At 52.4% G+C, this 25848-nt stretch overlaps 1 protein-coding gene across 1 annotated transcript in view; it reads right to left on the bottom strand.

Moving 5' to 3' along the window:
• Nucleotides 1-25848, bottom strand: part of B4GALNT4 (beta-1,4-N-acetyl-galactosaminyltransferase 4) — a 113049-nt gene that overhangs the window by 8046 nt on the left and 79155 nt on the right. The window contains exons 7-14 of the mRNA XM_090032328.1: nucleotides 24090-24157; nucleotides 18863-18941; nucleotides 15090-15156; nucleotides 7720-7863; nucleotides 6903-7012; nucleotides 6014-6114; nucleotides 5091-5173; nucleotides 282-1596 (exon numbers count right to left, since the gene is read on the bottom strand). Of these exons, the coding sequence (XP_089888454.1) occupies nucleotides 282-1596; nucleotides 5091-5173; nucleotides 6014-6114; nucleotides 6903-7012; nucleotides 7720-7863; nucleotides 15090-15156; nucleotides 18863-18941; nucleotides 24090-24157 (1967 nt within the window). The remainder of the gene's footprint in view (nucleotides 1-281; nucleotides 1597-5090; nucleotides 5174-6013; nucleotides 6115-6902; nucleotides 7013-7719; nucleotides 7864-15089; nucleotides 15157-18862; nucleotides 18942-24089; nucleotides 24158-25848) is intronic.

The raw sequence follows: 25848 nt of genomic DNA, 5'->3' as shown, positions 1-25848 counted from the left end.
GGGCAGGGCAGGCTGGGCAAGAGGCAGAGCTCTCCACTCACCCCAGGGAATGCAGGGCTGGGGAGCTGTTGAGGGAGCAGGGCATGGGTAGCCCAGGCCTGGGTGAATATGGAGACCGCACTCACCTCTTTGCTTCAGGACTGGAAGACCTCTCCCAGGCCAGGCCTGAGTGAAGACTCACCCTGTCCTGCTCCTGGTAGATGCCCTATACTTAGTATGCCCTGAGCTGTCTGAGCACGAAGAGGACAAGCCCCACTCCCTCCCCTAGCCCCTCTCCCTACCCCCCGTTCTTCTCGTTGAGCTTCTCCATGTACTGGGCCACCACATCCACCACCTCACTCTCACTCAGCTGCAAGTTGCCTGACACGTTGCAGCGCAGGTCATTCCAGTCAGAGCGCAGGAGCTCAAAATCCACCGAGCTGACGCTGAACGTCCTCTGCCAGTTGATAGCATCCTCCAGCCAGCTCTGCTGCAGCTCTGCATTCTCGTAGCTGTAGTCTGACAACTCCTCTTCCTCCCCCTCCTCTGGGCCCTTGCCCAGGTGCTCCCCATCCTCCTGCTGTGACTCCGTCATCTCTGACATCCGCAGGAAGGATGTCACCCTGGTCCCCTCTGACAGGGCCACCTCTGAGGAGTTGTAATCCATGGCAGCTACCCCTGCGGCCCTGGCTGGGGAAGCAGTGGTGACCTCAAGGGCCTCCTTACTGAACAGTCCCTCTGCCTTGGGTGTTAGGATGCTGGGTCGCACTCGCTGCTTGCCTCTGGCCCCTGGCTCCTCTCGCTTGTACAGCTGCTCCCACTTCCTGCCTCTGGCTTTAGGACTCTTCCTCTTGGAAAGCTCTATCTCCCTGGAGAGGTGGTCCATAAGCCATGGTGACCTGTGGCTGGGGATGGTGTGTAGCTTGCTGGAGGGAGCAGGATGCCGCTGTGAGGTCTTAGAGTGGAGCTGAACCTTCCTTAGTGGTTTGGGGTACAGGAAGACCCCGGGGAAAGTGGCTTCCTGAACTGGGGCCTTGCGCTTCTTGGGCTGCAGCCGGGTCACGTACACTTTCTCCTGGGGCTTCTTGGGCTCCTTCTTGGGCTGCTTCTCCTCTTTGGGCTTCTTCTCCTCCTTGGGTGCCTTGGCCTTGCTGCTGAAGATGGGGACGGAGAGGTGGGGCTGAAAGTTCAGGGAGCTGCCTCGCTTTGATGGTGACAGCAGCCCCAGCCCATCCTCATCTCCCTCATCTGGCTCCTTGGGCATCCAGCTGAGAGATCGGCCATGGACCACAGTCTGCTCTTGCACAAGGGCAGTGTTCTCATTGTCATGGAAACCCCCGGCCATGGCTAGGGAGCTGGGGCTGGTTCCATCACGTGCATCCCAGGCTATTGGCTGCCCTGGTGGTGCTCCTTCATCATTAACCCTCCCTGGCTTGTGGCGGAAGGTGTAGTAGTCCACGTCATCCCCATAATCCCTTGCAGTCAGAGGTATCTCTTTCCTTTTGAACCCAGTGCTCAGGCGTGAGTTTGGCACTGCTGGGCTCCTCTTCTTGGCATCAGGAGGTGGGTCTGTGGGCTCGGGGCTGTCTGCTCCTTCCTCCTCTTCTTCCAGGAAATCTGGAAAACAAATAAATATCCTGTAGGCTAATGAACTACAAGGGGAGTCTGGAAACACCACAGTACCCGAGACTCTGATGTTTCATAGATTTCATGGATTTCTAGGGTTGGAAGGGACCTTGTAGATCATCAAGTGTGACTCCCTGCTCTAGGCAGGAAAGAGCACTGGGGTTAAGTAACCCCAGCTAGGTACTTGTCTAATCTCTTCTTGAACAACTCCAAGGTAGGGGAAAGCACCACCTCCCTTGGAAGCCCATTCCATATTTTGGCAACCCTCACCATAAAGAATTTCTTCCTGATGTCCGATCTAAATCTACTCTCCTTCAGTTTGTGGCTGTTATTTCTAGTAACCCTGAGGGGCACCCTGGTAAATAGAGTATCCCCCACCCCCGATGTGTTTGTAGGCAGTCACAAGATCACCTCTCAGCCTCCTCTTGTGGAGGCTGAAGAGATTCAGGTTCCTCAGTCTGTCTAATGAACCCACTCATGACAGCAGGTTCTCATAGTCACTGCCCGGGTAGGGTGGCCCAACAGCAGGTTTGCTGCGAGGAGGTCTGTTGGACTACCATTGAGTTCAATTCATGAAAGGTGTCTTGGGCATGGAAGTGCTGCCATGGGGCAGGAAAGGGACTTTCACTTTCACTGCTAGCTGTTGGGTCTGGCCTGGTTAGACCAGCTGTGTGGGGCAGAGGCAGCAGCACTTAGCACTTCTTGAACTCAGGAGCAGAATGGAAGGACTCCTGACACACACACAACAACTCAGAATGACAGAGGCTGGTGTGCACTCATTTGTCTCCTTCTAGGCTGTGAGCTGACTGGCAGGCCTCTGGGGTGCACAGGCTCTACCCTCCTCTTCACTCAACTGACCCAGGGAGGTAGATTTAAGTGGGCTACTAATACATAACAATGGCAGCCATGTTTCCTTCTCATGGTGCCTTCCATCCAAGTAGCTCCCAGAACATCTCATGCACCTTTCTGCCTCCTGAGGAAGGAAGGGAAAGCTCCTGGCACCATCTTCATAAGCAGGGCTACAGCCATCCAGGATGTTTTTTTTTACAAACGTAGAGAGACAAGGGAATGCATAAAACACCCAGAGAGGCAGCAACCATTAAAATTGACATGGAGAGGAGGAGAAAAACCACTGGATGCTCAGGGCAGCTGTGTGTGTTCAAAGAAGAGATTTTGAGAGAAGGATGGCTCAAACCCAGCACTGGTGAAAGATCTACTCAGGTTCCCACCATCTGTTTCAGCCCTCATCCAGCTCTGATGACCCAGTGTCATGAGCATTTATTGTGCATACGATGGTGGCCCCGAGAGGCCACCCCAGCATCAGCACCCTATGGATGAGGTGCTGTTTACATCTCCACTAATGTGACAGATCTTGTCCCACAGCAGTCCCAGTTGTTCTGACGCTACGTGTAGCACAGGGTCAGCAATGATTTTGGCCAGACAGCCAAAAACACCCCAACCTCAACCCATGCCTCAACTTGGCATACCAGAGGCAGACAGCAGGGGCCATGAGGGGCCTGATCCTTGTTGCAGGCAGTGGGTGCATGTGTGCCTCAGGGCAATGGTGGGGGACAGGCCAGGATTGTGCTGCCTTGGCCCCTTTCCTGCCATGCTCCCTGAGTCACACGTGCACCTGCCACCACCACAGAGCCAGTGCCAGAGCTCTGGACCCCAGCGCAGCTGTTTGCAACCTTCCTGCTGCAGCCGCCCCAAACCCAAGGCAGCTGTAGCAGGCAGCTGGGAAGCTTCAAACAGCTGTACTGGGGTCTAGAGTCCTGGCATTGGCTCTGTGGTGATGGTTGCACATGTGCCTCAGGGTGGATGGTGGGGGAGAGGCTGGGGTTGAGCTGCCCCCAGGTGCATGTGCAGCCACTGCCACCACCAAGCCCGGATGGGGCTCCAGAGCCTGGTGCAGCTGTTTGCAGTCTTCCGGCTACCTGCCACAGCCAGCTCAGGCTCTGGACAGCTGCTGCCTGCCATGAAGCCTGGGCTACTCGCAGCCTCCCAGCTGCCTGCTACGAGCAGCCTGGGCTCCATGGCTGACAGCAGCTGCTCAGAGCTGGGGCCAGCTATGGCATGCCAAGCAAAATGGCCTTGGGTGCCATGCTCTGGCAGGCAAGCCGGGGGTTGCAGACCTCTGGTCTAGGCTAAAGTGCTCCATAGACAGGAACTATTGAACCCTGCCCTCCCTTCCTGGTGATGTACACCCCATCTCCCTTTTAGACACGGGGAAACCAAAGCCAACAGAGCTGTCTCACCATGAGGCAAACTGTGACTGGTTGGCAGGGTCATATCTCACTGCCCAATGACTCCACCTAACACAGGCCGCAAACACTTTCTCTGCATGTCCTCTTGAGGGAGCTCCCCTCTCTGTGTGTCCCAAGCTTCCCTGTCAAGCTTTGCCCATGGTACAACCAGCTTAGCGGCCTTGAGGGGAAGGAGGCAGAGGAGACTTTTCCCTTTGCTCACATCCAGGGGATTTGACTGCAAACTCAGTCACAGGAACCACGGCAGTGTGTCAAAGGGATGGGGTTGGTCTGATCAACACTAATTAACAGCCCTGCACTTGGGAAAGGATTTGGAAGGGAGAGAAAGTATTGATCCTCTTTGAAGGCAATTAAAATATTGCTCTCAGCAGAAAATCGGCTTTGGCCTGACATGGTGTTCTGCCTTCCAGTGGTGAAGGCTGCCTGTGTGGGAGAGGGGAGGGAGAGGAGGGCTCCTGGGAATGCGAGAAAGACCTGCAGTCATGGGCAGGGAGCCACACATTCCTGTCAGGCCCAGAACATCCTCTGTGAGGAGGCAGAGATCTACTACTGATCTGCCTGGGGCCTTTGAGACAGCTTGAGAGGCCACTGGTGCCAGCAATGAAACGGTGCTCACAGGCACAGGCTGACTGACCCATTCCTGGCCTTGTTAATCACTTCCATTAGCCTTACTGCAATATTTCTACGGAGCACTCTGGTAAAGTCGGCGCCAAGGACACGGATGGGGCAGTACAACTGGGGTGAGGGAACTGGCGGCACTACTTCATGGGAAGGAGGGGATGCATGGGCCTACTCCACTGGTAGGACCCAAAGATAAGTGTCATGGCACTAAAGTGCTGGATTCAGTGGCTGAGACCACTGGTAATGATGATCAAAGGTTTGGCCTGTCTAGGAAGGAAGAAGGAGATGTCCCCCTCTACACAACCTTGCCCGAGTGAGATCTCCCCCATAACTCTTTCCCTCTATGGGCCACAATTTCCACTTCTCTGCCCAGCTCAGGGATTCTTGACACCCTACCCTTCAGCCAGGCCCATCTCACCAAACAGTGACAATGAACAAAGCCTGGATATGCTAGGCCGTAAAACACAATCTCTGTGAGCAGATGGCACACCAGACTAAGACGTCATAACACCGGCCCTGTGCCAGGCAGCAGAGGGAGGGTTGGAGCCTGCCAATCTGGAGTGATCTGCTGATGCTGGGTACCCTGGGGCTACTTACTGTCGGAGTTCAGGAAGAGAAATGCTCTCTGGCGAGGGTCTTCCTCTTCTTCATCCATTTTCATATACTTGTAAAAGCCAAACCTGGGAGGGAGGGAAGGGAAGGAGAAGCAGGAGATGGAAGAGCATGTAGCTGAGTGCATGCATACACACATATACAAACACACACGCAAAAGCTGCATTTATGTTGCATGACAATAAACTGGGAGTCTCTTCCAAGCTGTAGGGTCTCAACAGACCTGAAATCTCCAGACTGAGTCTTCAAGAAAGACAAGTCTCAAGCTAGGCTACTACCTGCTGCTGCAAGCCAAGTGCTATGTGGGACTTCTGTGCTTGGGAAACCCTAGCAGTTTCCCTCCAGGTCTTTACCTGCATATATGCAGCAGAAGAGAGATTCTCCCCTCCCTCCTGAAAAGAGGACAAATGTAGAGCTGCTGGGGAAGGAAGGGGAGAGAAGCCTGAGTCTCTGTGGTCTGCCAGCTCCCATTAAGTATAGAGTCTGGGATGGCCTGAGCCAGTGGGTGGGGAGAGATGGTTGGGCAGGAGTGGGTTTAACCCAGGTCAGCGCTGGCCCTATCTGCATATGTGCTGGGGGCCGTGTTAAAAGGGTTTGGTCAGGTCTCAGTCACCAGGAAATGGCTTGGTACCACAAGGACTATGCACCCTGCTGGCAGGGTCAGTTGAGCCCAGGTCCATCCAGCCCTGGATGCACCCCCTCTCCACAGCAGCAACATCTGGGCATGGCAGCTGCTTGCCTTGCCCTGACAGCCCCTGTTTGGGTTTTGATTCAGGAGTCTGTTTACAGCAGTTGCATGCCTAGGGGCTGTGCTGACCACGTGTCCTGAAGGACAGCCTCCATTTAACCACAACTGCATCCCAGGGACCCTGCCATCCCCACTGCCCGCTCCCATGCCCCACACTTACTTCTCCAGGTACAGAGGGGACTCTCTGTAGAAGCACTTGTTCTCTGTCTCCATATGGGTGAGACGGGTGAAGTCATTGGGATACACAAATGAGAGGTAGACCTGGGGAGTCAGGGACATCACTGAGAGTGGGCACGGGGTGGGTGGAGCAGGGAGGGGGGCCGGTCTCAGCCAGGGCAGTGTGGGTACATGTGGAGGAGGAAGGAGGATGGACCAAAGTGCCAGCAGAGGGTGCTCTTGGTTAGGACTCTGAGGCACCCATTGGCACAATCTTCTTAGGTGGGTGTGAAGCCTGTTCCTCATCACCCTGAGACTTGGTCCTTTTCAGAGGTGCTCTGATGAAGGCCTGGCACCAGAGGGGACCAGATTGAGAGGACAGACTCACTGCTGGCATTATAGCTTCCCAAAGCCACGTTGCACCCTCCACCCCACAGCTTGGCTCTTGCTCTCCAGAAACATTTCCCCTTAGATTTTAACTCCAATAAAGAGTTGAGCAGAAAGCCCTTTACCTTGCTAAGGGGCCCGGAGGTGGGGTGGTGCCTATGCATGAGACACCACAGAGCTTGTATGAGAAACTGGATAGGGATGGAGGACTCAGTGTGGGAAGGGTGGCTGCTCTGTGGAGATGCAAGGTACTAGGAGGCCCAGACAATTGGAAGGTGCCTGGAATTCATCAGTGTGAGCTGGCGGGGCGTGTTGGATCCTGATGCCTCTGCCTCTGGGACAGGGTGAGAAACTGACAGCTTTTGTGGCCCAGGAAGAAAGAAGTCTTTATAAAGGGACAGCAAAGGACAGTACCATCTCCTGGGCCAGTCAGAGACCTCTAACCTCTCTGCTGCCATGCACCCTCTCCATCCCCCCTTAATTGCCCATGCCAGGGAGACACTTACAAACTGCAGGCCCTGGTAGCGGGCAATAGGGAAATCCTTCACCACATAGGTGGGGCTGTAAGCGCAGGGCACCAGCACATTCTCCACACGAGACGCCTCAATCTGGGGAGCTGGGGGCAGGCAGTCAGGCAGTGCAACAGAAGGAAACCACAGCTCAGGCTACACTGCCAGTAACCAGGGACCCTCAGCCACTCCATCAGAGAAAACCTGGGCAGTTCCCTCTAGCCCAGCTAGCCAACCTGGGAGACTGTCCATCCCTTGCTAATCCATTGTAGGTTACTGCCTATAGGCTGGCCCAAAAAAGACTGTCCCTTGTAGCCCAACCTATCCCCAACAACTGCCCATTATGGACTGTACCCTATAGCCCAGTCCAACCCAATCTATCCAAATGCCCATCCATGTCATACTGACCGTTGGCCAGCTCCGTACATAGGACTCCCCATTCCCATACTGCCCCTTACAGATCAACCCCTTCCTAGACAGTTCTCCATAGCTCCTTCCACCCATATTCATCCCAACCTGTTCCCTATAACTCCCCACTCCGGCCCAGCCACTCCATGTTGGTCCCCTGTAGACCTGTCCATCACAGATTACCTTCTAGGTTGCTCCTCACTGGGAGAGAGGTCTGGGAGAGGGAAGGGAGCCATTGGGCAGCTTTTCCTATACAGTCTTGTACCCTGTGTCTCCCTCCACTTCTCACATGACTAACAGCAGGTCTCCAATCGTAGAGGGGTCAATTCCCTACCTGCCTCAGCCTTGATTTCCTCATATAACCCTCCCAGCCACCTAAGGAGCCAAAAGCACTAGCCTCACTTACTGAGGAAGAAGGTGTCTCTGGGGTCGGATCTGAGCATATCGGCCCCATGCTCATCCCTCTGTGTCTCCCAGAGGTAGCTCCCAGTATGGCTGGCATGGGACTGCGGGATGTGGTCCACCTGGTTCATCTTCAATGTGGATTCATCTGAAGGAGGCAAAACACAACGAGTGCACACAGGCCAGTGATCAGGGGTCTCTGCTTACCTCTTGGTGAGCCAGGCTGCAGGGGTTCCTGATGCAACTAGCCACGTTCTTGAGAGCAACTCCCTTGGGAACTCCAGCCCCTGGGTGCTCCTGAGGGGCCACCTCAGCTCCAGGATCCTGAGAGGGATATGCCCCAGCCCACAACCCCAAGTCACACCCTGCCCACAGACTGTGTCTCTGCCTAGACTGTGGAGCTGGTTAGCAAGGAGAGGGGGATCTCCACTCCCCTCCTGGTACCACTGGCTCTGTTAAGTCTCTCCCCTCACAGGTTAACCTGCAAGGCAACTGGCAGAAGATATAAATAGTGCCAAGACAGCAGGTCAAATGGCAGGGACACATCACATCCAATGCATGGCTGGCACAGAAGGGCAGACAGCCAGAGGCCCAATAGTTAACAAGCCCAACTCTGAACACCATTGATGATGCTGTGACTCAGCTCCCACCCTTGGCTCCCATTCAGTGTTTTGGTGCAGGGTCACACCCATCAACGATTGGCCGAGCAAATGTGTAGGATAACTGGCAAGAATTCATCTCCCTCCCCCCGGGAAGAAAATGTTCTGCTCTGGAAAGAATATGCTCCCTGCTCACCAGGCTGCAAGGAACATCACTTGTGCCTGCGAGGAATGATACGCCACATCAATTAAGTGCTGCCTCCTCCTAATGTCATGTTTATCAGACAAGCCTGACTGTTTGCACAGAGTTGTGCTGGCTTATTGAGATGGCTGCCCACAGAGGGTTGGGAAACCAGAGACGCTGTCTCCTCCCCCGGCCTCTGCTTCCCGCTATGGAGCAGGGTGTGATATCCCCACTTATGCAGCTTGGTAGAGGGTATGGAATGGGGGATGCCTGGAACATAGTCAAATGGTACATGCATCCGAAAACACCTTCTCCACCATGACTTTGGGCAGTGCCCTCATATACTGCCTGCCTGCATGTCCATGTCTTGCCAGTGCCCCAAGGTGGACATCCACTCACAATGGAGAATGGGAAAGAGAGGCAAAGGTCAAAGTACAGGTCTGGAAGACAGGAGATCTGTATTCAAATCCAGCCTCTACCACGGACTTCATAGATTTCATAGACATTTGGGTGGAAGGGACCCCCCGAGTCCAGCCCCCTGCCCCAGGGGCAGGAAGTCAGCAGGGATCATAGGATCCCAGCAAGATAAACATCAGTTCTAGGACAAGAACTTTACTGATCACCACAGCACTCATCCAAGTTGCATGCGATGCTGGAAAGATTTCATAGACTTCACAGACATTTGGGCTAACATTTGGACATTTCATAGACATTGGGACTTCCTGGACAAGTCACAGGAAATGGTGTTTTCAAACGTAAGGTCATAATGAGAGGGTGGAGGTACAGCTGTTTAGCACAGCCGGGATCAACCTTTTTGGCAGGTGTGTCACAGATAAGCCATGTGAACTCCCTAAGGGCCACTGCAATTGCCTTCCCCTGCCCGATCTGTTGCTCTGCTTTCTGTTCCCTGCTCTATATTCCCTGCCTAATCAACTGCTTTGCTTTCTGCTGTTATATTCTCTGCTCCTGCTCCAATCCACTGCATAGCACACACAGACACTGCCAATGCCACTTGTAATGCATATGCCACAGGGTAGCCACCCCTGATTTAACACTGTGGATAGATGAACAGATTATATCAAGCTAGCAGGGAGCTTACCATGCCTCAGCTGTTTGGCAGTAACTGTTTCCATAGTAACTGAGTCCACACTTACCTGCAGTAAGTGGAACCTAAACTATGATAACTTAGGTATGTTTTGCTCAGGACACTGCTTCCACTTGCCACAGGACAGGGATGGACATACCCTACAATTACTATGGAGCAGCTGACGCACAGCAAAGCCTCAGCCCATCCCATTTAACTCAGCATCATATCTGTATGCCTGACCCTTAGATTTGTTGCATGCCTTCTGTGTATTCAGTGTCCCCCAAATGTTCACACAGCTTCCACTTGCCCACGGAGGGCCAGGTCCCTACATCTTGTTGGAATCATTGGCAGCTATACCCTGCTTTGGTGACCTGACTAGCAAGCTGTACTCTCAATGCCAGCCTGAAAACACACCAGCCTTTTAAGGTGAGCGACTGCTATGACGCCTTCCCACGTTTGTTCCCTGGAACCTAATAACACGCTCTGTGCTGTATGCCTCAGCCTTGGGATTTGAATACCAAACCAAATCTAATAATGACAATCATAAAGAAACGGAACGACCGTTTTCAGAGCTGGTGGCTCTCGCTGTGATTACAGCGCTCAGGGGCACAGTCAAAGGGAAGGGGCTGTTCCGCTTTGTGGAAGCACTCACAGACTCTAATTCCCAGGGTCACACAGTGGAATTAAGCTTTAAGCGATCTTTCACGCAACTTCCCCATCTGAAGGGAGGCAGGCGTATATGGGAGGTTAATACCACCAGAACATCACTCCCTTCCCTTGTTTTCTTTTGCAATCTTGTGGTGGATTCACTTAAAATCCTGACAGTGATATTCATCGGCACTCAACCTAGTGCTAGATGACCTCAGCATAATAACACAGAGAAACCAGGACACAGGAGAAGCACCTGCAGGAAGGTCACCTCTTTACTGCTTATACCTATATAATTGCATCTACTTAATTGACTGGCAGGTGCAAGTCTGCAGCATCTCAGAGTCAAGAGAGCTATGAGGAAGCAAGCAGGCCATGAGCCCAGTTTGCCAACTGGCAGTGCAGATCTTGAACCCCGTGCATAGATGGCAGGGTACAAAATGGACTATGAGTAGCTGGGAGTCCAGGCACCCAGCTGATGCATGTGGGGATACTTGGTGGGTTGGAGGGATCATCTGACCAGGAAGGTGATCTGATTAAAATTTCCATCATTCATTCAAAGCAGGAGCAAAGGGATTCCCTTTGTGTCATGGGTAAGGGGTTGTATCTGTCACAGCTAGGTTGTACTCCCTGGAAACAATCTGCATTACACATCCCCACTGGCCATGTCCACTCTGACCCACACCCTCCCCTACTCACTCCAGTGCAGCTTAGCCCTCTTCAGTTATCAGCCTTCTGGGATCAACAGTGTTCACCTTGAACAAGGGGTCTGCCTCAGACACCCCCATGTCCAGAGCTCCTTCTCTCCTCCTGCTAGGAACCATTGCCATTGTCCATCCAGCAATATGAGAACACAGCCTGAGAAGGCCTGTCCTCACAGGACATGTCATGTTGTGAAGGGCCCATGTGTGGAAATGATTAATCCAGGACTCAGCGCTCACAAGATCTACTGAGATCCAAAAAGATCCCGACCTGCCTGTAGGTGTAGGGCAGTGAGGGAAGGCTGGATATTTCTGCAGCATCTTTATGAACAGGTGTGTGACTCTGACTCCCTGTGGCCTTTGTATTGCTACCCATGGGTGTAAAGAAGCTGAATTTTCCACAGGTACCAGGGAACAAGGGAGACCAGTGAGTGGACATCAGCTTTTAGTGGCTGGCAGCCAAGCAAAAGAGAACACAGAGAACCAGATTGATTTCAACATGAAATACAGAACTGCAGTGGAGCTCACGGTCTTCAGAGCTCTCCCGGTGGCACGATCCCATCTGGTGATGTTGTGACCCCATTTGGGATCACAATCCACAGTCTGGGAACCGCTGCTTTGTCATCTTAGTCTTGGCTCCATTGCAATTGGCCAATACATGGAAGCTAGGCTTATGTTACTGTGCCTCATGTCATGGCAGGCTACACTGATCCCTCACAGGCAAAGTATCTTGCAAGAGTTGATGTACTTTTTGGACTGGCTGGGCAAGTCACAGGGAACAACAGTGACAATGCTGTAGACAGTGACCCTGTCTTGGGGAGGCAGAGACCTGGGGTCTAGCCACTATAAGGCTACAATCTATGGTTGCTTATAGAAAGGCCAGAGAAATGGCATTTTCTGCAAATCCATGACAATCGCTTCATAATATTTCACTCCCAGAGGAACAGAAAGCACCTAAACACAACCAAAGAGGCCTCTGGCCAGCTATTCCTGAAGGCTCCAGAACACTGCGACTAGCATGTCATTGTCAGCTGGGCAGGACCAGACAGGAGAATCCTCTTGCTTTTCAGAAGGGCAGAGTCACCTGCTTGAGCCTCCTCCAAAGCCCTCACCATCCAAGCCCTCATTACGTGACAATGTTAGCCAATGGCTGGCTCACCTCACAGTGGCTACGGTCAAGCTGTACCTGCAACAGAGTAGCAGTAGCCACTGATTCAGTGGACAGGGCAGGAGAGTAGGACTCCTGTCATGCTAGGTACCCACAGGCTTCCTGAGGGGCATGGAGGGAGGCAGGGGTGTCTCCAAAAGCAAAGGGTTTGATCAATTGCTGAAGACAGGCTGAGCAACCCCTCCTTGCTGAACAACAGGGGAAGGATACGATGGCCTTGCTCTCCATAACAAATGAGGAACATCCGGCTTCTCCCTATGAGAGCTGGTTCCTCCATCTCACACCACATTCCCCTCTTCCTGGACTCCCTCCAGAGCAGCCAGCTGAGAGAAGGGTGACAGTACTTGTCTGTCTGCAGCCACCCATCACAGGGAGGAAGCAGAGGTGTTAGGGGCCAGACAAAACCCCCACACTGACAGGTAGCATCTGAGGGAATATACATGTGTGCACCATTCAACTTTCCAGGACCAGTACCCACCCTGCTGTGCCTGATCCATCTTTTACCTAATGATCATAGCTCCTTCATGTGTGAGGAACTATAGGGCCCATCTCTGTCGCCTTCCAGAGCATGCTTCTTTCCCAGCCCTGTGTGTATCGAGTGCAGGGGTAGGATCTATTCATCACAAGGCTCCTGCTGCCAGGCCGTCTAGGGTAGAAGGCGGAAGATCTATAGATTTAATTAAACACTGCACCATCCATCCCCGCTTACAAGACAGGCCATCGTCACTCAGGGTCAGGGCTATGAGCTGAGAGGTTTGCCTGGCTGCTATTCTCAGCTTCCCTTTGTCTTGTTAGGAAGTTATGAGATGGGACGGCATGGGCCCTGGAGAAGGCACCTTTCCCCAGAGAGGGGAGCATCTCTGTGCATGGACAGAAGTAACTGAAACAACTGGAGTGGGTTTGGAAACGTTTCAAAAAGGAATCCTTTCAGCCAGGGGACACACATACAGCATCTGTCTGGAACGTTTCAAAATTTCTAGCTGGGGATGCTATAGGGGGTGGAAGATGTCTTTGGAAGTAGGGAAGGGTGGTGATGTAGATGTCTGTTTGGCTCCCCCCGCTTTCTAGCCAATCCTTTCCACCCCTGTCAATAGAGCAGAGAGGTAAAGGGGACTGGGGCTTAAGAGGCGAGCATCAGTGGCAGCAGGTCCCTGACTGCAAAACCTGGGAGTGGGACTCAGTTGCTGAATAGTCCGGCAGGCTGTCACCCAACCCGCAGACTGTCTATGTGGCTCTCCCTCCCTCCCCTGTAGAGGGTGGGTGAGAGCAGAGCACTGCAGGCATCTCCTTTTTCAGCAAAGTAAATGCTTGGATGAATGAAGGGAATGATGTGGATATAGTGTATCTGGACTTCACCAAGGCTTTTGACAAGGTCTGACATGACCTTCTTATAAACAAATCAGGGAAATGTGGGCTAGACAAAACTACTGTAAGATGGACAGAAAACTAACTCAACAGCCATGAGCAAAGGGTAATTATAAATGGTTCGTGTCAGAATGGCAGGAGGTTTTGAGTGGAGTCCCACAGGGGTCTGTTCTGGGCCCAGTGTTGTTCAATGTCTTTATTACAGATTTGGATGCTGGCATAGAAAGCTTCTCGAGTAAATCTGCAGACAACACGAAATGGAAGGATTGTGAATATGCTGGGGGACAGAAATGCAATTCAGAAGGATCTTCACAGATTGGAAAGCTGGGCTAGAGCTAACAGGATGAAGTTCAGTGCCAACAAATGCAAAGTGCTAGAAGAATCAAAAATAAAAATACAAAATGGGTGACACGTGGCTGGATGGCAGTACTACAGGGAGATCTAGGAGTCTTGGTGGTCACAGACTCAAAATGAGCCTGCAGTGTGATGTGGTTTTAGGATGCATCAATACAAGCATTAGGTGCAAGACACAGAAAATGATAGTGCCTCTTTACTAGCACTGGTTAGGCCACTCTAGAGTACTGTGTCCCATTTTGAGCTTCACATTTAAAAAAAAACTTGGAGAAGATAGAATCCAGAGGTGGATGACAAAAAATGATAAAAGACTTGGAAGACAACTCATATGAGGAAGGGTAGAAGGAGCTAGGCATGTTCAGCTTGTTAAAAAGGCACTTAGGAGGGACGTGATAGTAGTCTTCAAATATCTGAAGAGCTTCCATAAAGAAGAGGGGATAACACAGTTTCTTGTTGTAGAGAGCAGGACATGGAGCAATGACTTGATGTTGCAGCAAAGCAGGTTTAGATTGGATATCAGGAAAAAATTCTTCACTATTAGAACAGTGAGGCAGTGAAACATACTGCCTGGGGAAGTTTAGGACTCTACATCACTGAACGTGTTCAAGAAGAGGTTGGACAAGCATTGGTCAAGGAAGATCTAGGAGTAGCTATGCCTATATGCTTCTGTGAGCATTTCCTTTGCTTCTGGGCTTTGCTGGTTGCCACAGCCACACTTTATAACTTCCAAAAATGGGTCCTTTATTCAAAGCCCTCTGGAAAAATCTAGCCTTTTCCCCTTCAGGCTAAAAAAAACCCCATGCCTTATTCTAGGTTGTAAAACAAAACAGTGCCTATCTTCCACAGGACCCTTCTGCTACCCTGCCCTTTTTCAGATAGCCCTTTCAATGTTCCCAGCTGCAGATCCATCCAGCAGCCTGATCCCTTTCATTTGCACCTCATCAGCAAGCAGGATCTTTTAGATCCTTAAAGGATCTCTGTCCTGTTACAGCATGTTCTGCATTTGCACTGCCACATCTGTTGCAGTTGCATGCACGCTTGCCTAATTTCATGGCCACCTCTACACATTGGTGTCCACACAAATGCACATGCTTTTGTGTATCATCACATAAGGCACACATATGGTCCGCCATCCCCATGGCACGCAGCTTTGTGCATGGGTTATGGACACAACCCTGGCACCTAAATGCCTCTCTAAGAGGGATATGCTCACAGAGGGACAAGTGGAACAAGCAGGGAGGGCAGCAGCCCAATGCGGGGAGCCTTACCTGTGTAGAGCGAGATGTAAGGGGAGTCGATGACCTCAAATTTCAAGCTAGGGAGGAAAACTCGCCACTGGAAGAGAGGGAGAAAGAAGAGAATGAGAGCTGTGGCCAGGGAAGATGGAGTGCTGCTCTGCCCTCCTTGCCCGGCAGAAATCCCAAGGGAGATCTGGTGTGCCAGCAGGAAGCCTACAGCTCCAGAAGCTGATGACTGCCAGGCAGCTGCAGGGCCTCCACACACCTGCTCACCCTTGGGAAGCTTCCCAGTGCCAGGCAGCAGGAAGCAGCTGTGCCCAGTCCTCCCCCTACTGAAATCTGTGGGGAATGACACAGGAAACAAATGCGCCACACCACAACAAACACGCTTCAAACACAAACGCACTGCACAAAAAAAAGCCGGGTTAAAATTTTCAGGCACTCAACATTAATGCCCGTTTCATCTACACACGCCCCTAGACACCAGACCTTCCCCAGGCCTGGCTATGAGGGAAGTGAGGTAGGGGAGGTGCTGGTGAGAGGTAGGTGCTCCAAATTGTGGAGGGCTGTCATTCTCTAGATTTTCTGGTGCAAATCCATGGTGACTCCTGACCAGCATTCAAGCCATGCCTAGCCTAGAGGGTTTTTTTGCATTGATGTAGTTCCCTATGCATCACCACATGCTGGGGCTTGCACCAGGGGGCGAATGCCCAGTAATTTATCAGGGCATCTCTGCACACACTGGTACAACATTTACCAGAGAGCTTTGCCCTGAGGCAGCTTGTATATGTGGTCACTTGGGCGCAAGTCTCTCTTCTGTGGACAAGCCCCTACACACTGTTGTGCTAGGAGCCTTCAACACAAGCTGATGGAAATGGCTCCAAATTTACCCTGGCATAAATGCAGGGCCAGGGATTTATAGCTAGGGATCATGATATGCTGGACCCAGCAAGCCAAATACCTTTGTGACAATGAATCCACCTGCCCAGGCTGGGGAATTACTCCTGCCAAAGGCATTTTTAATCTGCATGCTGTGGTGTGTGAGCTTATGTCCACCTCTTTGGGTGTCACACATGCACGAAAGTTGTAGTTGGTTCTGTGCTGGGTTGCACACACGTGCACACACACACACATGCATGTATTCATGCACGTGCACACACACACACACACACAGAGTTCTGTGCTGCCTATCTCTCCCTGTGAGTTGCCATGTTGAGTGATGGCTGAAGAGAGAGAAGCACCCCATGGGTGCATGTGTGCATGCATATGTTCGTGTGTGTGTGGTGTCTGCCTAGCTATTACATCTCACACCTCCAGAGGAGGCAACGCCTTGTGTAAAACAAGCTTATTTTCCCTGCCTCTGCCAGGGACTTCACAAGGAGGCCAGCAAACAGAGAGGAAGGGAGGGGGCGTCATTTGTGGTGAATGGCTTGCCTTTCCTTTCAGCTCAGGAAAGGGAATGAATGGAGTCTCTTTAAAAAAGGCTAGCATTTCACCTCAAGCAGCCCTCAGTGCTGGCAAGGCTTCCATGAAAGCAGCAGGGCTGTGCTGAGAGGAATCAAAATGAGATGGAGTCCCTTGGAGACAAGGAACATTTTATCTCGAGGAGAAGGCATCTAAGATGTTTCCAGCTAGCAAAGTCCCTCACTCGAAATGAAGGCACTGAAATGAATCCTAGCTAAAGGGAAGATTCTCTCTCAAGAACCATACAACAGCTCATAGCAGATCCTTTTTCCTTCTTGAATTTTTCCCCCACCCCTCTCTTCAGGGTGATCCAGATAGGTAGAAAATATCATGTCTTAGCTTTCCAGCCCCTCCTTTCCTGCTGAACTAGGATTGGTCCCCACCCCCCTATCCCAAAACATGTTAACAAGGGTCCTTTTGAATGCCCCCTGTGCTTGTGATAGCCTCATTACAGATTTCAGCGCCATTCTGAAACCACGGTGATGAGCTGTGGCAGTACCAGTGAGGGAGCACAAGGCATTTATGGGATTGCGTGCTACCTAAATGGAGCTCATTTCCGTATGTAATTGTTCAGGCTTTGGGAACAGAGTGGTGGATTTGAGACAGACGCCCACAGAGCTGTTGCAAAAGGGCAGATTAGCCTGCTGTTTTTAAAGCCAACCATACTGGTATTCTGAGCCTGAGAGAGTGGAATTGCCAAGAGACAGATGTTCCAGACAGGAGCTGGGAATATCTCCTCTGCACAAGACAGATTTTATTGAAGTTATCAGCTGGGGACTGATAGAGAGCTCAGAGAAGTCAGCAGGCCCTCAGACATCTCTGTTTTGCCCAGCTTCTTCTGTCACCTTTTTCTATGCACAGAAATAGCACTGATTTAACTTAAATCAATATTTTTCCCCCAAGCCAAAGCAGTTAAGCCAGTGAACATTCCTGCTTCTATCCTAGTTTGAGAGTGACTTATTCTGGTTTAACGTAAACCTGTTTCTAATTGATGTAAGCTGTACTGATGGCTCTCAGGTTTGTATTGACGCAGAATGATCCACCCTGCCCTCTTCTCAGGTTTACCTAATGCTAATTTTAAAATATCCCTTTAAATGGAAGCAACTGTACAGACAAGCTCTTAAGTACTCAGAGGTACCCTGGAAAACTGCAAAAGCAAAGATACATTATGGTTCCTCTCTGTTTTACTTCTTTTAGGAATGCCTGAAAGGGCCCCTTCCCTCTCCCCCTCTGACTTGCTTTTCACCTTACAAGTCCAGGTCTTGTGGCTGCTGGAGACCCAGAAGCAGTTGAGGAAATAGCAAGACGGTGCCTTGAGGAGTGCCTCTCTGCAGAAATCAGTGTCTAATGCAGGTGAGGTGGGAGCTGGGAACCTAGGGCAGAGACTGAGCAGGGAAGGAGTTACCCCTAGGACATGTTTGGCTCCATCTCCACCACAAAGCCTAGAGCTGCAGGGACTGTGGGGCCAACACTTTAAAAAGCAGTTTCTGATTTGTGGGTACCCTGCTTGAGATGTTGAGGGCTTAGCCTTCCAGATATTCCAAGCATCTGCTGACCTAACCTCCTGGTCCTGCTCATTTCAGTTGGAGAGATGGGTGCTCAATGAATCTGAAAACCAGGCTGAGTACACTTCAGGTCGGGCACCCAGATGCAAAACTGACTCAAAGAAGACCTGGCCTGTTTGCTTTGCAGGTTTCCAGAAAGGGGAACACTGCCTTACAGGTGAGGGCCTCACAGCTCCCTGTGCAGAGAGAGACATCAGTCAGATGCCAGGATGCAGCTGCACATGGTGGCACTGCCTGCTAGGATGCCCTGCCCAACACGCTGCACAAAGATGATGAAAGCCAACAAGGAGTTATGAACATCTCTAAGGAGAGGAAGAGCCAACTCAAGAAGCAGGAACTACAGGTCCCCTTGGAAAGAGAGAGACCAGGAAGCTTAAACTGGACAGTTACAAGCTCAAAGAACAAGAGGGAGCAGGGAAAGCAGGAAAGGGCCAGTGGGTGTCAGGGCTCAGGTTTCCAGTGGGATGCAGTTGGGTGTGTATGTAGGGAAGGTGTGTGTAGGGCAGGGATAGAGGGGAGGAGTTCATCTGTAAGTGCAAACATTCCCCAGCCAGTCTTGCTGGTGAAAATATCACATCTGCACCCTTTGGACACAGGTTTATATTTGTACTTTGACCAGGACTGTAGCACACCCTGCAGACTCCTTGAGAAATCTCTCTACACTCCCAGCTTTGTCCCAGCACAAAGTGTCTGTGCCCATAGCAGCAAGAGCCCTGGCCCTGGCCACGGCAGCAGTGCGTACCAGGCAAGGAGGAGCCAAGCAATTTTACTCACGCCCACTTCCACATGGTCCGATCCCCGGTCATCCTGCTTGTGAAGCAGTTCAAAATAGTAGCGTCGGGAGGACATGAGGCTGTGCAGGAGGGAGACAGAAAAGCTTGTTAGCACACAGAGGCTTTGTTCCCCGAACAGTGGCCTCCCTGCCTCTCCCTCCATGGAGCACCCACTGACATGCTGGCCCCAAGAGGGAACCCCGGCACAAAACCCATCACAGACAGACAGCATGAGGGGCTGTCCTCCCATGCTCTCTAACAACTCCTCAGGAGAGGCACTGCCTAGAAGGCTTTGCCACTCAGTGTATCACTCCAACTTGGATAGACAAGGTGGTGGTCTTGGCACTCACAGCTTGGCCACCCACAGCAGGCAGAGCTCCTCAGTGCTGGGGCTTCTCCTGCCTACGTTGGCATGGAGGACCTATCCATTGACTCCACTGAGCCTTTCCATTGACCTCTGCAGAACAAGGGGTTGAGCAGAGGAACTCAAAGCATCTTTGTGACACCTGTATTGATGGGAGCTACCTGGGAAATAGCACACAGGCCTGGTGGAAGAGCCCTAGGCAGCCCCACACTGGCTGCAGCAGCAAAGAGAGGACAGCGAGGCTGTTGATCCCCTGACCCTGCAGCAGCAAAGGAAGTGGCTGGTGTCAAGGAGGGGATGCAGCTGAGCCACCTGCACACAGTTCAATGGCTTGATCAATATCCTAATAACCACACCTCCTGAATGATCATTGCACCCTCCTACCCAGTTAATCCTGCCTGCATTTTGCTAGGCCAGAACTCAATTCCCCTTTGCTGGGAGGGAGCTGGTGCCAGCAGGAAGCCCCTTGGCTCATGGGATCCAGGAAGGGGAAAGAAACAAAAGGGATAGCCAGAGTAAACCAGTCTGGAACAAGGCTTGCTGCCCACTGCAGCCATGCTGAGGGGCTGCTGAAGCAGGATAAGCAAGCAGGAGAACAAATGCATATGAGCAGAAGGCTGCCTGACCCAATGGCCTGTTCACACCTAGCAAGGAAATCCTGGCTCCATTGCTGCTTCTGTTGCTTCTCTCCCATCCCCAGGGCCTGTGCACAGCCTGCAGCCCCTGATGGGCCATGCTCACAGCTCAGGACAAGCAGGGAGTAGGAGGCTGGCCCTGCGCTTCCCCTCCGAGCTATGGGATATGAGGCAAGGAAATAAGAAGGGCTGCTGTCAAGCAAAGAGACGTGCTGCTGTCTCCGGAGAGAGAAGAGAGGGGGTAGGTGGCCTGAGGGGCAGGGGGGAGGGAGACTATAAGGATGCAAAGGGAAGAGAGAGAAGTGAGGAGAGTGCTGCTGACAGCTCTGCTCAGGAGATGCCAGCTTCTGTGCTGCCCTGGCAGTGATGAGATGCAGAGGCTGGGGGGGATGCCGAGAGCCTGCTGTTCTCTGAGTGCTGCCTGTCAGCCCCCATCAGCCAGCTGAACTGCTCCCCCCGCCACCTCCGGGGGTGGGGGGGCTGCCTGTCACTGCTGCCATGGCAACACCATTGGGATCAATTCTCCAGCCTCTTGGTGGTAGAAACAGGTGGTGGGAAATGCCCTAAACCTGGGTGCTTCTTGTGCTATGCTGGGGCAGGTGGTGAAGGGAAGAGGCTTGCTAACCTCTTTGGCTGGTGTTTCATTGTGCACTTTTGTGGGCATGAGCCCAAGACTTGGCCTCTGGGCAAGGGAACAAGGGCAACTAGCCCAGACTCCTTGGTATTCAGGCAGGGTTGTGGTTAAGAGGCCTGACTCAACTAACTGGAGTTCACAGGCAAATGGGCCAAGAGGCCAGGTAAAGGCCTGATCCCAGCTTTCATCTGCTCTGAGAGGGACACTGAGCCCGGCTACAGCCAGCTGAATTGTGGGCTCTGCCATGGCAGGCTGGCAAATGTTTTGGCAGCTCTGGTGTCAGGCTGAGGAGGGGGATCGGAGGGCTTTGGCAAGACCTTTGGCTCCAGGAAGGGCCCCTGGGGGATCTCAATGGTCTGGGCAATGGGTTCTATCTGTCCAGGATGATAAATGTGCATCTCCTAAGAGCAACAACTTCCAACAGCATCTGGTGGTTGGGACACTCCACCCTTCTTCCCCATCAGCCTGCTGGTGCTTTGGGGGGACAGCACAGGCAGGCCAGAGCTGCCGGACGACGTGAGGCAGAGAAGCAGCACTTCTGAGAGAGTGCAGAGGGGCAGAGGCTTTACTGAGGCCTCCGGGTGCAACCTAACACATGCTAGAGTGCTAAGGCTGCATTTGTCCACCTCAGGGAGTGAAGATGTCACACTAGCAGCCTCTGCGTAAGGAGGTTCCTGGAGCAGAAAGGTGTGGGGGGCGGGTGTCACAGCTAGGAGTTGGGTGGGCTGGCAGTGCAGGCCTGGGATAGCAGGGGAGCTGTAGCTAGGCATTTAATCTAGTGCACTGACTTTGCTGGCTGGGACAGTAAGATGTGATATGGGTGCAGAGCAGTGTGGGGTCATCTTTCAGAAGTCAGTAGCACTCAACTCCACCCCATGACACAGGCAGATCCTGTGGGGATGAGGCTGTGTGTGTTACTAGGCTTAGCCAGCTGGTGCTGCCCAAGGATAGGGGCCCTCCTCTGTGTTGCTCAAACTTCTCCAGGGAACACTGGGATGCACGTGGAGAGATTGGTGTCCCAGCTCCTGGTTGGCCGGGCTCCAGTCAGCAGCGTCTAATTGCATGTGGCATGTGTGCCCAAATGATCTTGCCACCAACGCTTCCTTCCCACTTCCTTTTGCTGCCATTCTAATTAGATTAAGAGGATCATATTGTCCCTAGCTAATCATCTGCAAGGGCAGCCATGGCACCCGGGCACGCAGCAACTTCTGAGCAAAGGAATCTGGTGCAAGACTCCAGCTTAGCACCAAGGGAGGCAGAGATCAGCAGGGCAGGGAGCATCTCAGCTCCTTGGGAGGCAGCAGACTTCGAGAGAAAAATCCTCCTGGGTTTTGGGAGTGGCCTAGATTGGACCCCAGCACCTCACTGGGAAGGGGTGATGGCCAGGAATGCCCCCCTGGGCAGGGAAGGAAATAAGAACTGGGCTGAAGTCACTTGGATCCAGGCTGAAGGCAGGGAGAACATACTTGTCATCCCCTCGTATCAAACAGGGGACCTGGGCAGGGAGATGGAGGCAGTGAATTCACTTGAAACCCTATAGTTTCTATGGCAACAAATCATGGCACTTGAACTACTGAGAAGGGGAGGGCTGTGGCTGCTGGTTGCGCCCAAGGAGCTCTCCTCCTCCTCCTGTTGGACAAGGAGCAGTGAGAGGGGCCACGGGTAGTGCGCCAGTGGACCCCCCTGCCATGGGGCAGTGTGGAGTCCAGAAGCTCCAAGAGTCCTGGAGTATTCATGCAACTCAGAGGGGGATGTTGAGCTACAGCAAAGAGTTGTGAGGGGAAGATGAGACCTTGTGTTTTGGATGAAATGTTCTTGGGGGGAAATCAGCTACTGCCTGCCTCCCACAGTTGATACTGGCCACTGCTGGAGGCTTGCGGGCACCCCAGATTTGATCCTGGCAGCAGCTATCCCTGTCAGGTTTGTTAGCAAATGTGATGGAGGCAAAGGCCCACTATACACACATGCAAGGGTAAATAAAAGAAAGAGAAAGAGCTAAACATCTGCTCTTAAAAGGCAGCACTGGCCAAGCCAGGAAAGGCAGTCTAGTGGCCTGAACTCTGTTCCTGGCTCTGTCCCAGACTGGCTTTGTGGCCCTGGGCAAAGCACCTTAGCCCTCCTGTCTGTGGAACAGAGCTAGTCTTCCTTCCCATCTCCCAGAAGTGATGAGGGGCTCAGTATATCAGTGGTATATATATAAAGTGGTGGGAAAACCCACAGGCATGAGGGCATGAGGGGATGCAGAACATAACACTGGCACTGCATACAGGAGAGAAAGCACTACGTAGAAGGACTGAGAATTCACACAACCTTGCCACTCCCAGAGCCCCAGCCTGTCTCAAGTGGCAGTATCCCACTCCAGTCTGTGGGCAGGGTTGAATTGGTTACTGCTAACACAAGGTGCCTGACTCTGAAGCCTGTTACTTCCTATCCTGCCCCCTGATAAACACATTTTATCTTTAAAAATGGAGACATGGCCCATGAGGCTGAGCACACACTGCCCAGAATGAACCTAAGGGAGCTGCTGTAGTTCAGCATATCCCCACAAAAGGCAGCCCCTGTCCTGGCATGCATTGCTTGATTGGGTCATAGTGGCCCTGCCTACTGGCTCCTGGCAGCACAATGACACCAGCAGCCTAGGGCAGGCAGCTGAGATGGGCCCCTCTTGGGCACAGGAGCAGCCCTCTGGAGCTGCCAAGCTGCTTACGCGGCCCACAGCCAAACCCTACTCAGGCGCCACTGCTCTTCAGACAGGGTTACTGCTGTTCAGACTCCTTCCTCTGTCTGGACAGAGCCCCTCTCTGGCTTTTGCCTGCCTCTCTCCTTGCCAGTGGGGAAACAATCAGCATTCACAGTGCGTCCTCACTGTATTGTCCATCAGAGCTATTGGCAGGGCAATAGCAGAGTCCCAAAATTGGCTACAAAACTTTGCGCGCTCCTTTCTTTTTGCTCGGAGCCACATACTGGGGCCTTCCTGAGGGACCCAGCAGATATGAAGTAGCCAGGATAGAGGCCAATGGGCAAGGTTAATGCTGGGGCGGGGGTGGGAGCAAAGGCACCTCACCCAGGACAGAGCCAAACAACCAGTTTGATCCAGAATGTCAAAGCTCTTGGGCTTGCTTCTGCAGCCTGGACTCCCCCTTTATGCTGCAGGGGCTGGGGCTGATGCTCAGAGCAAGGGCAGCTGTGACATGGAGCTGAAGGTAAGGGCCATCAGGCCCAGGTGCTAATATGCTGCCTGACAACAAACTGGTAGAGCAGGCAGAGACAAGCCTAGAATAGACCTGTCAGCTTCTGCTAGATCTGCTAGGCTGGGTGACGGGAGACAAACAGCCCTCCAGCATGACACAGAATGTGGCAGGGGGTATGAGAGAGGAGGACAGGGATGGTGGGAAGGGAAAGGAGAAATAATGGAGTGAGGTTGGAAGTCAGGGGTATAGGCCCCAGGATGCTCCCTGCAGGCCTGCTCCCCCATGTCCCCACTCCTGCCCTGTGTGGGTCCCTTCATCCCTTGCTCACTGCTGGTGACACAGTGTCTGCAACAGGGTACGGCCAGGGTCAAGCTGGCACAGGAGTTGGAAAAGGTCACACCTACCGGATCGGTTTGGAGACCTGAGAGCTGAACTTGGTGAACTCCCCTGGAGCTGTCCACTCAGTGCCCAGCTGGGGAGAGACAAAAGGCAAAACAGAGATAAAGAGAAGAAGCCAGTATAAGAGCCACATTTAACACTACTGGAAGGAGACAGTCTGGCTCGGGCAGGGGCTTACTGACACCTACCCACAAAGGCAGCACATGTGTAGCACCTTTGTGTCCTACCTATCCACTCCATTGAAGCCTGAGCATTATTTTTAGCATCTAGCTGATTATTGCAGTGCCAGGAAGCCACTAGTGAAAAGTCAAAGTCCCATCAGGTTAGGCCCTGTATCCAGCAGTGCTCACAGCTTGGGTGCCCCGTGGGATGCTAGGTCTCTGGAAGATCTGGGCACAGACTGTAGGCACATATTGACACCACACCCAGCAGAGAGGGTAGCAAGGCCTCCCAGTCCCTGTCAGACAGGGTTATGACTATCCCACCTGAAAGCACAGGGATTCCTACAAGTTGGAAATCCTCTCCCTTGCAGAGGAGACACAGGATTCGGCATTGGCTTTTACATGCATTACAGGTAACAAAGGAATCAGAGCACTGACTTCCAGGACTTCTGTGTAGCTGAAAGCCCAATGCTGCAATGGGCCTAAAAGAACTCCCTCATGTACTTTATTAAAGGGAATTCAATGTGCACTGGGGAAAAGTGGGGCAGGGCAGCACAGTTAATCATCACTGGGCATCAAGAAATACACATGGTCCAGGATATGGACTTATTGAAAATGTAGCCAGGCCTGTGCGTGCCCATGGGTGGCTCTGTGACAGGAAAGTGGAAGGCAGCATCTAGAGGAGCATCTGAAAGTCACCCAAGTCTCCTGAGACTCTTTCCCTTTGCTCCACTGAGCTCCAGACCAAGCTGCTGAGTACGTGCTTGGTTGTGCTGTGGTAGAACCTAGCATTACCAGCAAGGGAGCCATTGGATTAGGCCTTAAACGTGTGTATAATTGTAATGGAGTGTGCCTGCAGGGATGGCTGTAGCGCCCCCGAGGGACCACACTATGCCCAATCTCCTTCTCCGGCTGCCCCAATCTGGCCTCATTCTCTCTCTTGCCATGTTTTGATGTTAAAATTATTATGCTTAGGAGGCTGCCTTTAGAGAACCAGAGTTCAGCTTTCAATGCCTTGCCTCCACCCTGCTCATTATCAGTCTGCCAGTCTGCCCAATCTACACTCCCTAGCCTGAGCAGAACTTGGTCTTGTCTGAGCCCCCTAGCCCTTTCAGGCTTTGGCCCTTCTCCCTAGGCTTTAGTCCCTAGCTGCCCACTGGGTCCCAGATCCTGGCAGGGCTCTGTCTGGGCCTTAGCCTCTCACAACATGGAATATCTCACAGGCACCCCACCAGTAACCTCCTCCTCCTCTTTAAGTCACCCCAAACCTCACAGTTAACATGAACCCAAACCCAAATGCTCTTCCTTTTCAGCTCCCTGCAGAGCTCCTACACCATAGAGATCTAACTCAGACTGGTATGAGTCAAAGTGACTTCTCAGCCCTGTGCCAGGGCTCATACAGTCCCTGACTCCTCTTCCTCTGGTCTCTTGAACTGGCTATCTGCAAAACAGGGGCAAGGTGCTATCAATCCTCAAATCTGCCACAAAGGCTCTCAGTCTTCCTCATTAGATGCTCAGCCCTGCAGCTCCACTTTCTGCAGGCTGCATTTCCCCCAGCCTGAGTCCTGCTATACTGCTCCTGCTGCCTTCTACTAGAAGGGGA

Source organism: Crocodylus siamensis, chromosome 2, assembly GCF_052110815.1.
Source record: "Crocodylus siamensis isolate JL-2025a chromosome 2, ASM5211081v1, whole genome shotgun sequence".
Taxonomy (NCBI): domain Eukaryota; kingdom Metazoa; phylum Chordata; order Crocodylia; family Crocodylidae; genus Crocodylus; species Crocodylus siamensis.
The sequence above is the reverse complement of the archived record's forward strand: the minus strand, read 5'-3'. Positions and strand labels throughout refer to the sequence as shown.